Raw genomic sequence first — 16,356 nt, 5'->3', positions numbered from 1 at the left:
TTGTAAGAGAAAGAAAAAAGGACAGCAAAGTATTACAATAAAAAAGCACAACATATACCTAATATATGTAGTATATATAGTATTTTTTGTCAGCAGTAGCTTATGTATGATGCATTTAAAGATAGCCAAAGGATAATACTGCCTCTTCAGGCATCTTAAATGTATCTGAACCTGAATCTATCATGCTAACAGCTACATTTCTTAAAATAGGCCCATTTTTACATTTACTCTGTAGTTTTTTTTTTTTTTTCCTTTAATGCATTATCTAAGTACGAGGGTTTGATAAGGCTTTGGGAGAGAAAACCTGAGGGCTTTAGAGGTGTTTATTCCTCTCTTCGCGATAAGGCCATATAAAATAGCACAGCACAACTGGAAATAATCGTTCCGCCTTCAGGGACTCGTCTGCAGCTCGCGAAATACTGCTGTCTGCACAAGTAAAATAGGCAATTACTCCACTTATTTATAATTGCTCTAAACATTTCTTCCACTTGCTTTGTTCACAAGGGAAACTTCAGTGAAAAATAGGCCTTTCAAACCAGAAAAAAACTCAAGTTTAAAGATACCCAATGTGTGACGGTTAATTGCCTATAAATCGCATGCGGATGCCAATTAGCGTCTGACAGACACATTTTCATTTAGTGAAATAATTACACAAAAGTAAAGCAAAGGTGGGGAAATGAAATGCGTGCAGGTGTTGCTTAAGCATCAGTGGAGCACAACACAGAAACACATCCACAAACCTGCTTATTAAAAAGGCCTTTATAGATCATGAAATATATACCATTACCAATAGTGCACTCAAAAATACACTATGCTATAGTGTACACTGCATACACAGCATTATGGACACCTCTTTGTTTATACGCCAATATTCCATTTTAGCAGCTCCATTGATCATATAGGACACTAAGTAGTTCTGTATTAATAAATTGCAGACTGTAGTCCTCTATCTGTTTATCTAAAACTGAATATTATCCTACTTTGATCCTGTTTTGCAATGATCAGGACACCACAGGAGAAATCAACACAGAGTAGCTATTACTATTATTTGAGTGGTGGGTCAAACATGCAAACATATCACCTTTGATTGGCTAACAGCACTGCGAGGCAGTGGGAGGGACAACAGTTAGTACTTTGCAGTGTACTTTACAACATGTATAATGTAGTGGTGTCAATTGATAAAAAAAAAATAATAATAATATCCGATTAATCACAACAAAATTCTGTGATTAACTGTGATTAATCGCATTTGTTTTTCTTCAGATGTACGTTTTCATAGGGGATATTTAAATGTAGATAAAAGAATGAATGTAAGAAATGTAAATAGCAATTATATGTATATTAGTGGGGTCAATTAAAATTATAGTATATACTTGTATGTTTGAAGGGAGATAAAATCAACATTTGGTGCATGATAAATTGGACTGCACAATTGGTTGTGAGGATTTCTGAATTCAAACTTAATTTGATGAGTATAAACATCTCAGGTATGAGGAGCAGGGCAGGAAAGTGCAGGACTATATGTCTGTGTGTGTGTGTGTGTGTGTGAGTGAGTGAGTGAGAGAGAGAGAGAGAGAGAGAGAGAGAGAGAGAGAGAGAGAGAGAGAGAGAGAGAGAGAGAGAAAGAGAAACAAATCTCTGATCGGGACTGAGCTGGAAGTCTGAGCGCGCCGTTCTTAATTGTTCAGCGAGAAAACAGATCAGTGCCTTGTGTAGGGGTGGGGCAGGTTACGGCGGAAGTAGGTGTCTAACTTGGTGCCTCAATTAACTTGTGCAAAAAAAAAAAAAAAAATAGTAACACGTTACTGATTCCACATTAACATTGACAGCCCTAGTATAATGCCTCTGTAAAGTCTCTGTAAAATGCGAAATCCACTGGAGATCCTATTTAAAATTATGTAAACACACAGAGGTGGGTAGTTCCGGTCCAGAAAGTAAGACATGCTTGGCTGTGTGGCTTCATTGTTGCCTGTAGGTGGTAGCGAGCCAAGGTGGGCGAGGCTACAAACTCACAAGTTGACATAGACGAGAGTGCTTTTTTTTGATCGTTTTTCTGAACATTTTTTTTTTTTAGCTACTGCAGACAATGGAGGTTGAGGAAGAGTTTAATGTGCAGCATCCATATACAGTACAACTCAGAGAGACCTATAGTATTTCACAAAGATCAAGAAAAAGTGGATTGCCAGAAAATGAAAATGTTGCCAAAAACAAAACAAAATGCAATAAACCATAAATACATTATTTTTATACTCTTTGGCACTTTTTACCATTGTATACATTTTTTTGTATAGGTCCAGTAACCCATGTGAGTGCTGTGTTTTGGGGAAGAGGAAGCAGGGTAATGAAATTTGATTTGGTTGCTGTCATTCTCAGCAAGCATATACATATTATTCCTTTAAATTGTATTAGAAGTGTGGAAAACATAATACATGACCAGTTTATTAGGTATATTTTTAGTCTACCATGATTTAAATACTAAATTTGAGTAGTGATTTAGTACAAATTTGCAGTTCCAAAATAAAATATGTACCATTTGAGTATACTTCTTTTTTTTTTTTTGTAAGGGAGAAGACAGAAGACAAAATAAAAGATTTCCCACATCTAATGATGGTACAGTCTGCATTATTAAACACAGCACCATTTCAAACGAGCCCTCTTCATTTCCCGCAGCCTTAAACAGTGTTTGTTTAGTCTTTAAAGATGAAATGAAGGAAGAATGAATTGAATTGGTTTATAGCGCGAGCCGTTAGAACTCTTTTATGTACAGTAGCTGTGGAAAAGGCCACGGGGCAGCTGGGATTCAGTGGGACGCTGCTGTCTGGGATTTTTCCTCTGAGCTTGTGCGCGTTGAGAGAAGTGTGCGTTGAGGATAATGCTTTCTGACAGTGCAGTCTCGGCACCAGCGTTCAGCCGCACCTCAGAGAGTGAATCGGCCTGGGTCTTTTGATGGCTCCGCTTTAAAGGAAGTAGTTCCCGTTCTCGTATCCCATTCTGTCTCTGTATCGCAAACAGCAGCCAAGCATGTGCAGTAACCCGAGTGCGGGACAGAGGGAGGAGGCAGCAGACTGTGAGTGTAGTATAGAAGTATAGTAAAGAGGATGTGTGTGTCTGCTTGAACGTGCATGGAGTGAACCCATGTGGTGTTCTGTATATGTCTGAGATGGACTACACATAAATCATATTTCCTGTCTAACATGTGCCCACTATGCACAACAATGTGGAAAATGACAGGTTAGACAGTGACAGGGTGGACAGTGACAGAGTGGACAATGACAGGGTGGACAGTGATATGGTAGGCAATAAAAGGGTGGACAGTGACAGGGTGGACAATAAAAGAGTGGACAGTGACAGGGTGGACAATAAAAAGAGTGGACAGTGACAGGGTGGACAATAAAAGAGTGGACAGTGACAGTGTGGACAATACAAGAGTGGACAGTGACAGGGTGGACAATAAAAGGGTGGAGAGTGACAGGGTGAACACTGACGGGATAGACATTTCCAGGGTGGACAAATATATGGTGGACAGTAACAGTGTACGCAATAAAAGGGTGGAGAGTGACAGTGTGGACAATAAATGAGTGGACAGTGACAGGGTGGACAATAAAAGAGTGGACAGTGACAGGGTGGAAAATGACAGGGTGGACAGTTACAGGGTAGACAATTAAAGGGTGGACTTTCCCAGGGTGGACAGTGATAGGGTGGACAATAAAAGCATTGACAGGATGGACAGTGACAGGGTGAACAGTGACAGGGTGGACAATGTCAGGGAGGACAGTGACAGGGTGGACAGTGACAGTGTAGGCAATAAAAGGATGGACAGTGACAGTGTGGACAATAAAAGAGTGGAAAGTGACAGGGTGGACAATAAAAGAGTGGACAGTAACAGATGTGGACAATGACATGATTGACATTTCCAGGGTGGACAAATACATGGTGGACAGTGACAGCGTAGGCAATAAAAGCGTGGACAATGACAGGGTGAACAATGACTGGGTGGACAGTTAAAGGGGTAGACAATTAAAGTGCGGACTTTCCCAGGGTGGACAATGACAGGGTGGACAGTGATAGGGTGGACAATAAAAGCATTGAGATTGACAGGGTGGACAGTGACAGGGTGAACATTGACAGGGTGGACAATGACAGGGTGGACAGTTACAGGGTAGACAATTAAAGGGTGGACTTTCCCAGGGTGGACAGTTATAGTGTGGACAATAAAAGCATTGACATTGACAGGGTGGACAGTGACAGGGTGGACAGTTACAGGGTAGACAATTAAAGGGTGGACAGTTACAGGGAGGGCAATGACAGGGAGGACAGTTATAGGGTGGACAGTGAAGGGTGGACAAGAAATTAAAGTAATTCTAATGTTGAATAATGTTGTCTTGTTTATGTCCATATTGGGAACATCCACACCAGTGTATGTTGTGAGGTATTATCTTGTAAGTGAGGTTGAACCCTGGCCAGTGTGCTCATGGCAAGGTGGTGTGAATTATGGGAGTTGGAGCGAGGCCTCATAGTGGGTGCCAGGTAGATGGGTTTTACACTGATGGGAACATTTCCAAAGTTGTGTTCATCATTCCATTGGATGTGTCACAATTCATCGGCGTATACTAAACTAGTTTCTCTCCCATGACATTTGGCATGTCAGTATAAGTTATATTCATGTGCACCATGTGAAAGGTTCGAGATTTTGGTGGCACCTCATGCAAGTTTAATATCGGACTTGCAGATCTGTGCTCTGTATTTTTAGACAAACACCTCTGGGATCTCTACATTGCTGAATGTAACTCATAGCGGCTCGAGTCATTTGTCAGGGTTTGTCTGTCTGCATGTCTACACATGTCTTTTCTCTCATCCTTTTATCATTTATATATACTGTATATGTACAGCATATATATATATAGTTTTTTTTTTTATATTGATGTGAGATTAGACAGCTGTCTAGTCACCTGTCTGCCATGTTTAGAATAGCTGCGTCTCTCGCTCATCTCTGTGAAAAAGTGAAAAATCCTATATGTGAAATTTTATTCTATTCTGCGCTCTTCTCTTGAGCGGGGACAGAACACCCACGTGAACCAGCCTAAACCCAGAGAACTTAAGAGCGGGGAAAAGTACACTGCAGGGTTTTATTATATTGTGAGAATATGTAGTGGTCCAGCCTAGAATTTTCTTTACTTAATGACTTATTTAAGTATAATATATTTTTTTGAAGCACAAATGTGCAAGGATTGTCTTTTACCTGTTTTTTTTTTTTTCCTTGAATTATATTGTTAGTTTGGATAATGTTGCATTGTTTATGTGTAGCGCTGGGTGTTGGTTTAACTGATACGATACAGATACCCAAACAATCCTTACTTCTTAATTGTAACCAAAATATATAAAAAGAAAAACATTAATTATTCTCATACAACATATTTATCTACCAGAATTTATTTAGACAGTACTAGACAGTAATCTCATTCTCATATTGTCAGCATATGAGAATACCTTCTTTTTGGATCGTGTTGGATTGAAAACAATGAGCGTGTTTTTGGTGCTTTATTAAAGAAAAAAAAAAAAAAAACAGCATTACTTGTGCATAAACTATATATATATATTTTTTTTTTTCTTAAGCATACTTATGCAGATGGAGTTCAGTTTAAAGAGTTTTTAAGAGTTCATAAAAAAAAAGAAAAAAAAAATATTAATCAAAAATAATATATATTTTTTTAAATGCTGGTGTTTATATTTTTTGAGAGAGGGTCAGTAGTAATAGTCTAGTCTGGTAGACTAGATCCTTTATTATAAATTCTTAGATGAGAGAAAGAAAGAGAAAGAGAGAGAGAGAGAGAGAGAGAGAGAGAGAGAGAGAGAGAGAGAAAGAGAGAGCAGGTGAGAGAAAGTACTGTAGTTTCGTCCCATGTGTTGTCTTTTAGTGTGCTCATGTACCATCTGGCTGGTTAGCATGCTGGCTAATCTAGCAAGTGACCAGTCAAACTATCTCTCTTCTTTCATTTCTCTTTGAATTTTCCCAGTATTTGTGCAAATGTGCACAATAAAAAATAGAAAAATAAGAAACAGAGGGCAGAGGCTGAGGACCACTATGTCTATGTTTGGACCACAGAATTTGTTGGGTCATTGGTTCATCACAATTAATTTGTAGAAAGTTTTAAAAATCTCCACTCGATTTGTTGGTTGTTCCATAAAAAAAATGACTGGTCACATCAAGGTTACTGTCGATTCAATGCATTTGTGAAACTTAAATAAAAAAAAAAATACAACATTTTTTTAAAAAATAGATAGTGCCCTTTCTTGAGAAAATAATTTAACCATTCCACCTTAAATAGCCCTTCAATTTTATGTTTATGTGTAAATCTCTTCCTACAGCACTTTTAGAGCAACCTTTCCAAGCATGACTTCCACAATTGCCAAGCATTGTCGATGGTATTGCTACAGTCCTCTGCCACTCTTTGCATTGTTTCTGTGGCATAAGCCTCACCCAACATCACTATTAAAGCATCACTATTAGCATCACAACCGCCCTGGCTGCCAGTGTGGCTACCTTGGCCTAAATCGCAAGCTTAACTTGTTGATCAGATCTCTTCACATCTAAACAGTTCGAAGAGCTGAAGGCTCGAGTTCTTTACCAGGCAGTCACATTAAAAATGCTGCGTTTATTAAAATACCATTGAAAATACCATTGAAATGCAATTCTCTTCAGCCAATGACAATCCAGCAAAACTAGGCTTGCCTTTTTAAAATTAAATTCATGCTCTTTTTTGCCTCTCTTCCAGAAATGGTTTCCAATAATCACCCATTTCATTTTTGGGTGACTTTGGGCTGGCTGGAAGAGCAGGATAGCAAAGGTCATATTTTGCAAGTATTATAAGACTGTCTTCAATTAGGAGCTTATAAATGTCAGCCTGCATTTTTTTTTTCTTTTTTTTAATTTTTAAAGCCTGTCTGTGCAAATACAGACCCGCATGTCTTTTCGACTTCAGTTTTCAGAGGTTACGTCTCTTTCCTTCCCCTGCGAGACTCTCTGCGATGTAGGGAACGGAATGTTTCAGTGCTCTGTTGTCAGTTCGGCGGGTTCTGCTCATTACAAAGCGCTGCATCTGGGGTGTTTTGGCAGCCCGGCGCTCTGGAGCTTAGTCAGTGCTTGTTTAGGTTGGTATAATTGGAAGGCCGAGCAAACGGGGAATTTTTAACAGGTGCTAATGGAGTTTCTAATTAAGACATCCAATGCTGTTGGTTCCTCCTCCCTTTGGCACGGGACTCGAACGCAAATGGGAAATTTAAAGCAATGATTTGCAGCAATTACGCAGTCAGGGCTTCTGATTGACATAACACGATAGGAACATAATTAGCAATGTATTGTTGGAGTGAAAAAATGAGCATTTGAGCTTGAGGGAGGAAACTCCGGGTTAGGATAGATTTTATTCAATTTACCAAAACACTTATGCTGCATGCACTTTTTGGAAGTATAATTATTTCATTATCCTGATTAAGGTGTACCGCAATGTACAGCATACACAATATTGTAGCTGTGGACCTTTTAATCATTGAATGCCAAGTGGGGGTGGAGTGTTGATAACCTGTTAAATAGCATCCCACACATTTTTAATAGCGGAGAGCTCTGGCAATGTGATTGGCCATGCCCTATTGTCTGTGTCTTCACAAATTAGACTTAATATTTTCTTTTTTCATCCCTCCAAGAGGAAGTTTTGGGGCCACTCTAAACTTTATACATAGACATAGCCCAATACAACTTACGACAGACATAATGCAATATAAAATAAATAATACAACAAATGCAACAAAAAACAATAACATCAATTACTGTATTTTACAGACCATAAGGCCCACTGGATTATCAATGAACATCTATTTTCTGGTCTATTGTAAGGTGCCTTTTTTTAAGCGACAATAGTAAGGAACAAAGGTGTGGCACAGTAATCTACACAGATTTCTCTCCTGAAAACTGTTTATTTGGGAGAGTAAAGCGCTTCTCCAATATTTTGAAAGTGTGGTTAGCAGCAGAGTGGTTAGCAGTTAGCAGCACTTAGCACTAAATAGCTCGCGGTTTGTCCCATGTAGCTTGTTTTAACACAGTAAACGCGCGGGCTACAGTCCAATATACTCACCTCTGAACAGTGAAAGACTTAGCGGCAGCAGAGTGGTTAGCAGCTAGTGCTAATACTGCTCCAGCCTTGCTGCTGGAGAAACTGCACAAAAAGTCCTTCATAATGCTGTACTTGTGTGGAGTGGCTTTCCTGCTCCTTAATACCTGACTGGTAAAGTTCATACATTTTTTACCAAAATTAAAGGATTTTAGGTATACAAATAATGACCCACTAATGCAAAATTAAATCAATAAATAGTTTTTAAAAAATTGATTTAATATACACCTTGGCATTCTAAATCTCTATCTTATCTTGGAGAAGTTGATATTCTGGGAAAAGAACAAGATCTGGATTAGAAATAATTTGCTTTACCAACCAAACAACAAACTTCTCATAAAAGGCTCAGTCTTGAGAAGGCAGCAGTTCATGGAAAAGCATTGTCCTGTTGAAATAGCACACCACAGTGTAATTTCAGAAAAGGTAGAATAGTGAGTGCACTGGTTTCAGAATCTCATTAACTTAACATCGGTCTGTACTGCAGATTCTTTGGTCATCTCCACCAAGATAAAAGTGGGTCATCTTCAGAGATGAGTCACGCTGCTGGCTTGGTGTCATCCGCATCATTAAACCTATTCCCGATTGAAAATGTGTGGGATGCTATTGGACGCTTTATTAACATTCCAACCTTACCACAGAATCTGCAGGAACTCTGTGAGAATATTCAAAGCTCCTTGGGAAGGATTATTGCACGATTTCATTAGGAACCTCTACAACTCATACACACACATAGATGCCAACTATTCAGAGGTTCTAGCTTTAAATGGTTGAAATACTCTCACAGGTTTTAGTTCACCTTTCACTTTTTTTTTTAGATACTGGTTTTACAAGGTGACATTGTGCCAATGTGAGGCCAGGTTTTATTTTAGTGTTTGTACAGCTGTTTTAGTGTGTTAGTGGTCAAAGTGTGTTCACAGCTCAGGATAAAGGTCATGCATGATGTACTAGCCAGAGTACCAAGAGTTCACCATCCAACCTCAAAACAACTCAAGGAGAGAGCGAGATTCTTTGACCTGATGCTTGTTAAGACTAAGAGTAAAGAAAACTGTGGGAACAATGTATTTCTATTAAACAAATGACATTTATAACACTTAAATTACAGTATATGTGAGAATTGTATTACTGTATGTAGGGGTGGAAAATATGCAAATATTTTAGCTCTTTTTTATTCCGATGCATAATATTGACATAATATTGATAATGTCAGTCCCTAAAACACTAAGAAACATTAAAACCAAATTATGTAAATTGTGTTTTTAATTAAATGAAATCGTATGTATCTGAACAAAGATTGTGTATCCTTAAATATTTAAATATTGTGATATATATATATATTTTTTTTACGATATTAATCACCATCTCATCAGAAGCATTACTGCAGATCCGTCCTTCCCTGCTGCTGCCAGACTGTATAACCAGTAGGACTCCAATACAACCAATACAGCTTCCAATAAACCACACACACATTACACACTTATACACCATATACACATACAGAATACAAAATACAACATTTAAAAAAATCCAGTTCAAAGGCGTCTCAATGTACAATATCTACATTTGCAGTACGTTTTTTTTTTTTTTTTTTTCAGGTATATTTTGATGTAAATATTATATCTTATTTTATGTATGTATTATTTATTATATTTTATTATGTTTATAGTGTTAATGATTTATTTAGTTTTAAGGGCCTTTTTTGTGTTTTGTGTGCCTTGATATCCCCTTCCTCCTGTAACACTGTGAATTTAGCCACTGTGGAACTAATAAACTATTATCTTATCTTATCTTATCTCATCCTGTCTTATCTTATCACAGTATATTTCTTTATATTAAATATATTCAGTATATTTTGATTGATATGAACAAAATAAAAACACTGTCTGTGGTGTACGTAATCATGAAGTAGAGCTGGGTAATATAGTACATATATTATATCACAATATCTAAAGACATTTATACAATATTATAACAGTATTTTGACATACAGACACCATGCATCATCTTGTCTTGTCTTGTCTTGTCTTGTCTGGTCTTGTTTTGTCTTATTATTCCATCATGATCATCTAAAATTGTGGTTTGAGGAAAAGATTATCCAGTTATTGTTAGGCCTGTCACAATAATTGCAATATCGATTTATCGTACAATAAATGAACATGACCTCAATAATTTTTGATAACCGTGATATTGTCTATTGTGTTTATTTGTTTGTTTGTTTACATATATAACAGTAAACAGTATTTTAGCCAGTCATGCTTCAATAACTGTGACTCCATACACACAGTGTGGACTAAAGTAGGTGAAGAAATAGGTATATAATTTTAATAAATGATTAATTCAAATTTTGTTGTCTTATGTGTATAAATGTGTATAAAAAGTGTATAATTGCTTTTTTATTCTATTCCGTTATCATTATGTCTGTGGCATTTAATAGTCTTAAAATGACAAAAAATATTGTGTATCACAATCATTTCTGGGACAATATATCTTATTAAAATCTTATTTAGACAGGCCTAGTTATTGTTCTCAAATCTGACTCTTTCTGAATTCCTTTTTAATTGTTTGCTTTTGTATTCATTGCTGACCCCTCAGCTTCTTTCTCATGCTGTTCTTCTCTGGTTCTTCTCCTAGACTTTGCCAGATCGGTAGCGGGTAGACCCGTGTCCTACGCGGCTGTGCTGCGGATGAAGCCGGACAGCTCCTCCTCCTCCCTGCTGACCCCTCGCTCCAGACCCCGGCAGGACCACGGCTCCTTCGCTCAGGACTGGCCCCCGTTCTCCAGGCAGAGGCTGTCGGCCCTCAGCTCTCAGGAGGACTACCGCAGCGAAGGTGAGCATCTGACAGTGACAGAGTGTCCATCTTCTTTTTTTACTGTCCCCTTAAACTTAGCACTGAAAGATACTAGAGAGCTGGAGCTATCACCCAAAACCCTCTGATTCTCGCAGTGAAGGAGGTGGTGTGAGACCCATTTCCACATCATATAATCTTCTTCTGGTTTTGTCAGTGAGTGCGTTTACCAAGTAACATGTTACGTATGAACGTCTGAGGGTTGACGTCTGTCTAGGTTGTATTCAGTCAGTGGCGCACCTGTGTTTAACACTGCCAAGATAGCAATACACCAGCAATGTACCTGATCAAACTTAATTTTGAGACCAACACGCCAGTCAGTGTAGTTATATTCACATGGTTCATTGCTATTTAAACGGCGCAGGTGGAAGGCATGAACATAGACTGTTGGCAAGGTGTATGATTGGGCCCCAGAGGCTACATGATTATGGTACCATGGACAGCGCTGAAATGGTGCTAAAATGGCTGGTGCTGAATGCTGCAATGTTTTTTTTTTTATTATTATTATATATATATATTTTTTCTTATTTCATTCATGTGTGAATAAAATATCTTACATTATTTCAGTTCTCTCTCTTTCTCTCTCTCTCTCTCTCTCTCTCTTTCTCTCTTGTTCATTCTTGTGTTTGTTGTGGAGTGGGCAGTTGGCCGAGTAAAGGGATCGAGATTGATTTGCACTCATAAAATTCTTTCAAGGTTGGCAGGTCTGTAGCGAACATAAGCGAACGGTATTTAACACAGTAGCAGCGGAATGGCATCCAAACACTTTCAGAGCGATAGTAAAACTGAAGGATTTATAAAATGATCATTCATATTGAGGCTTGATGTGTTAAAAAAAGGCCTGGTGTCCAAGCCAATTAACTGCAAGTTTACTGACTGGTTGCAAAGCAACTATATTATGGTCTTATCTGATTTCTTAAGTCCATGTAAACGCATTAATTTGGATTACTAACACACTCTTATTTTGTAGTCTGTAGTAATCAGACTCTAAGGTGCATGAAAAGATTTAAGGCCTTATTTTATTGATCTATATTCAAGTCATCAGTGTGTCTTTGCTATCGTAACGACGGGAAAAGTATGACTTGTGCGCTTCAGAAAGTACAAAAGACATGTACTAATTTTCATATTTAATTATGAGTGTTTGGATGTAATGGGAAAAAACCCTTTAAGAGTCAGGTACACTCTGACTTTTGAGGCATATTGCTATTTTAACAGTGCAGCTCTCTGGACTTGTCCAGGACTTTTTAGCAGAGGAAACTGACCTGCGTTTTGATGCTGTGAAGTTGCATCAGTAGCTCATTTTTATTTATTTTTATTTATTGTTTGTGTTTATTTATTCTGTTTATTGTTGATGTTAAAGTTGGGTTTGTGCACTGCTGCATGTTGTTGTGTGTGTAGTGAGCAAAGGTGTACGCGTGTCGGACACGTGCAGTGCACCTGTGTTACCAATGAATGTCTAAGGCCAGGCGGACACTGTGCGATTTTTTTAATCGGATGCGTTCTGGAGAGCTCAAACTGCACGTTTGAATCGTTTGTCGTGTATGAACAACGCCTGCGATTCATCTGCACACACTGTACGGTCCGACTGACCTGCTGCGACGGTGGAGCTTACACTGCACGTCTAAACGCAGCCCGTAGGCGGAGCTTTCTTTGCGTACAAACTCTCGCTTCAACACAACGCCTTGCAAAAGAAAGCGCTTAGCTTTGCTTATTTGTGCCCTGTTGTGCGCTGAAAGTCCACGGAAGAGACGTACATGGACTCGCAGGTGGCTGAGGCGACGTGGACTCTACGGGTTGTCCGTTTTACAGAAGGAGAGCGCATAGAAAAATGACTGCGCGTCAGGCTGCGAAAGAAACACCAGCAGCTTAAATAAAATAAAATAATTTTATTTTTTATTCTGTTTATTGTTTATGTAAAAACTGGTTTGGCAACACTGAATATTAAACAAGCAATCAATTATTCACACTGGATAGGGACCCTCATTTACAGTGCCGCTGAGCATTAACAGTTTAAAAGGGATTAATAATATATATAAAAAATAGGAATAAAAACTGACATTTATTATAGACGAATAAAATATATACGTAAAAAAGGAAAAATAGGACCTTAAAAAAAGATCATAAAAATTGACATAAAAGGTAAAAAAATTATATCTTATGAAGATATATATTTAATGATTTGATTAATAAAAGAAGAAAAATAATTTAAATGAATAAATAAAAAATATAAAATATAAACTCATTAAAAATTCGTTTAAAATAACCCAGGCTTTCTGCAGAATAATCAAAGTTTCAGTTAGTTTCAGTTTCAAATCATGAAAACAGCTCACCAAAACCTCAAACTATTCTTTATATTTGACTATATTTACTTACAGGCCCTTACTTATTTTTATTCAACTGAACTGAGTTTCTGTAGCCTCGCGCTGAATTCAGCTCCGCGCTGCGAAAGAGAGCGAGAGAGAGGCGCAGCGCATTTTGTCTGATTTATCTTGATTAATTATCAGTACATTTATTAGCTTTAGTAAGTTTAATAGCACTAATTTTACTACACTTCTCCGACCTTATTTATTAAAACGTTTATTTTAGAAGACAGAGGTTATTATGCGGGCAATGCCGCGCGCAATGCCACGCGCTGCGCTAAGCTGGCTTTGCGTGGCTAATATTCTGGAGCACTGGACGAGATTTTAATTAATAAATTAACATATTTATAATTTTAATAAATTTGCCCTGGCGAAAAGAAACAAATTATAAAATATAGCTTTATATTTCTGTGCATGTTTTAAGTTGTATATAATTGACGGGCAGCACCAGAGGCTTTATGTGCTTTATTTTTCAGATATAATAGCAAAGTGAAATAAAATAAATTTATGTTTGTCAAAGATATTTTCTCTTTTAATTTTTCTTTTCAAAAACTCCAGCTATTGACTGAGAATAAGCATCTGTTGAAATTCTTAAACAGCAGAATGCCTGTGTCTGATATATTAAGCTATAAGTCTGTGTACCGAACATAAATATAAATCCTTATAAGTGACAGAAATAAATATGACTAATAATTATTTATAGTTACTGTGCAGATTTTTGGGAAAACAGGTCGTGACGTTAAGAAATCGGCCCGCAAAACAGCTGACACTGTGAGACAAGCGACCAAAATTTCTGCCATGTCAGAAATCCCTGGTCGCGTCCGACTGCTCATTCGCAGCTCGTATGGGCAATTAATCGGACATCGCTTCCCCTCTCACACTGCACGACAAACGACGCACGATCAAGCTAAAATTCGGCCCGATCATGAAATTCAGTCGCATCCGACCAGATCGAGCTTAAAATCGGGCTAAAATCGCACAGTGTCCGCCTGGCTTAACTGTTGATGCCTGTCTGGTCTAGGTTGTATTCAGTCAGTGGTGCACCTGTTTTTTCAGATGCCAAGATAGCAATACACCAGCAATGTACCTGAATACACCTCATTTCCAGACCACCATGGTGGAAGGCGGAAAATGTAAGATAGTTGTAAGGTGTAAGATAAGACCCCTGATGCTACATGTTTATGGTACCAGGGACAGTGCATGGTGGGTGCTGAAATGGTTGGTGCTGAATGCTGCAATAAAAGTTTTGGGACCCCTGCGAATTCATTTAGATGTTGAAACTGTTGAGTCTAGCTCTCTCTGATGTATCATCAGCGTGAAGCATCTCTCTGTCTTCCTCATCCTCTGCTCCATTATATAGAGCGCTCCCTGACTCAGCACCACCTCCTCTACAGTCAGCAGAGAGGTGTAATGCTAAACAAATGAAGTCTTAGTGGTGCCAGCTGATAAAGATGCTGCAGACTGATTTCAGTCTTGCAAATCTGCAAATACAGACTCAGTACTAGAGGTGTGGCCTATATTTTTGCGCACAATAATATGTCCAAAGTTTTGGAATATTGTTATTACAGAAATCCCCTGAAATATTGTAATATAATATAATTTAAATTTAATATGGGCTACCAAGATACAACTGTTTTGTTGTTTGTGACAAAAGGAAAAATCCACCTGCTCCAATTTCCCATTACATAGTATTTGATGTAATTGAATACCTTAATCATTTGATTAGTGCAGTATATCACAAAACTGATATTTTGCCCACTCCTACTAGAAGCTGTCTGTACTGTACAGGGACATTTTTTTTTACTATATATATTTTTTTACAGCTCAGGAAAAAATAAGAGACCACTTTAGTTTAAAACAATTTCTTCAGTTTCTCTGATTTTGCGATTTATAGGTATATGTTTAAGTAAAACTACAGACAAAATTTCTCCAAAATTCCAAATAAAAATATTGCTTATTTAGAGCATTTTTTGCAGAAGATGTGAAACAGCTGAAAAAACAAACAAATGCAGAGCTTTTAGACCTTAAATAATGCAAAGAAAACAAGTCCATATTCATAAAGTTTTAAGAGTTCAGAAATAAATCACAGTTTTCATGCATCTTGGCATGTTCTCCTCCACCAGTCTTACACACTGCTTTTGGATAAATTTATGCCACTCCTGGTTTGAAAATTCAAGCAGTTCAGTTTGGTTTGATGGCTTGTGATCATCCATCTTCCTCTTGATTATGTTCCAGAGGTTTATACTGTCATAAAATTAAGGGAAAACATTAACATTAAGTGGTCTCTTTTTTTTTTTTTTTCAGAGCTGAGTATATATATATATATATATAAATATATATGTAAATATATATAGTGAAAAAAGTTGGAATAATTTATATTGTACTATGACTATTTTTTGAAGTCATATTGCAATGTTTTCTTTTATCCCTTAGTGTTGCTAGATTAGTGACTTTAATTTTTGCCCCGTTTTAGACAAAATTTCATAAATATGTTCGTAAAAAATGTTTCTTTGAAAAGCAATACAAATGCATTTAGGCGATTTAGTTTATTTAATTGTGTAAAAATAGCTCAAATATTGAACAAAAAAATCTCTAGTAAAATAAATCTTCCAGCCTTCAATCAAATGGTTTAATTTGTTCAGTTTTGATTAAAATGTTTGGTTTCAGAAATTACCAGTAATAATCGATTATATCCAATCGCTTATATCCAATGTACAACAATAGTTGTCGTAACAGACCTAGCACCATATGTACTTTCTCACTCATAAACATGTTTATTAGCGATATTAGTGATGCCACAGCTGTTCCGTCACACTTACGACTACCAATACTTACTACCACTGCTTCTCTATACAGCTTCAGTAACTAAGTCATCACAATAGGCTCACGTCAGTCCGGCGTCTCCCGTAATGGCAGGGGTGACCTAGAGCAGAGGCCCGGCCTATTCATCACATCCCGGAGCAGCGGGAGCCGGCCGAGGTCACGGCCTG

At 37.6% G+C, this 16,356-nt stretch overlaps 1 protein-coding gene across 1 annotated transcript in view; it reads left to right on the top strand.

Annotated features, from left to right (window-relative positions):
• The window catches only part of cntn5 (contactin 5), a 394,897-nt gene that overhangs the window by 178,419 nt on the left and 200,122 nt on the right, over positions 1-16,356 (top strand). The window contains exon 5 of the mRNA XM_049483448.1: positions 10,791-10,988. Within this exon, the coding sequence (XP_049339405.1) occupies positions 10,791-10,988 (198 nt within the window). The remainder of the gene's footprint in view (positions 1-10,790; positions 10,989-16,356) is intronic.

Source organism: Astyanax mexicanus, chromosome 9 (assembly GCF_023375975.1).
Source record: "Astyanax mexicanus isolate ESR-SI-001 chromosome 9, AstMex3_surface, whole genome shotgun sequence".
NCBI lineage: Eukaryota > Metazoa > Chordata > Actinopteri > Characiformes > Acestrorhamphidae > Astyanax > Astyanax mexicanus.
This window is presented reverse-complemented; position numbering and strand designations above follow the sequence as displayed.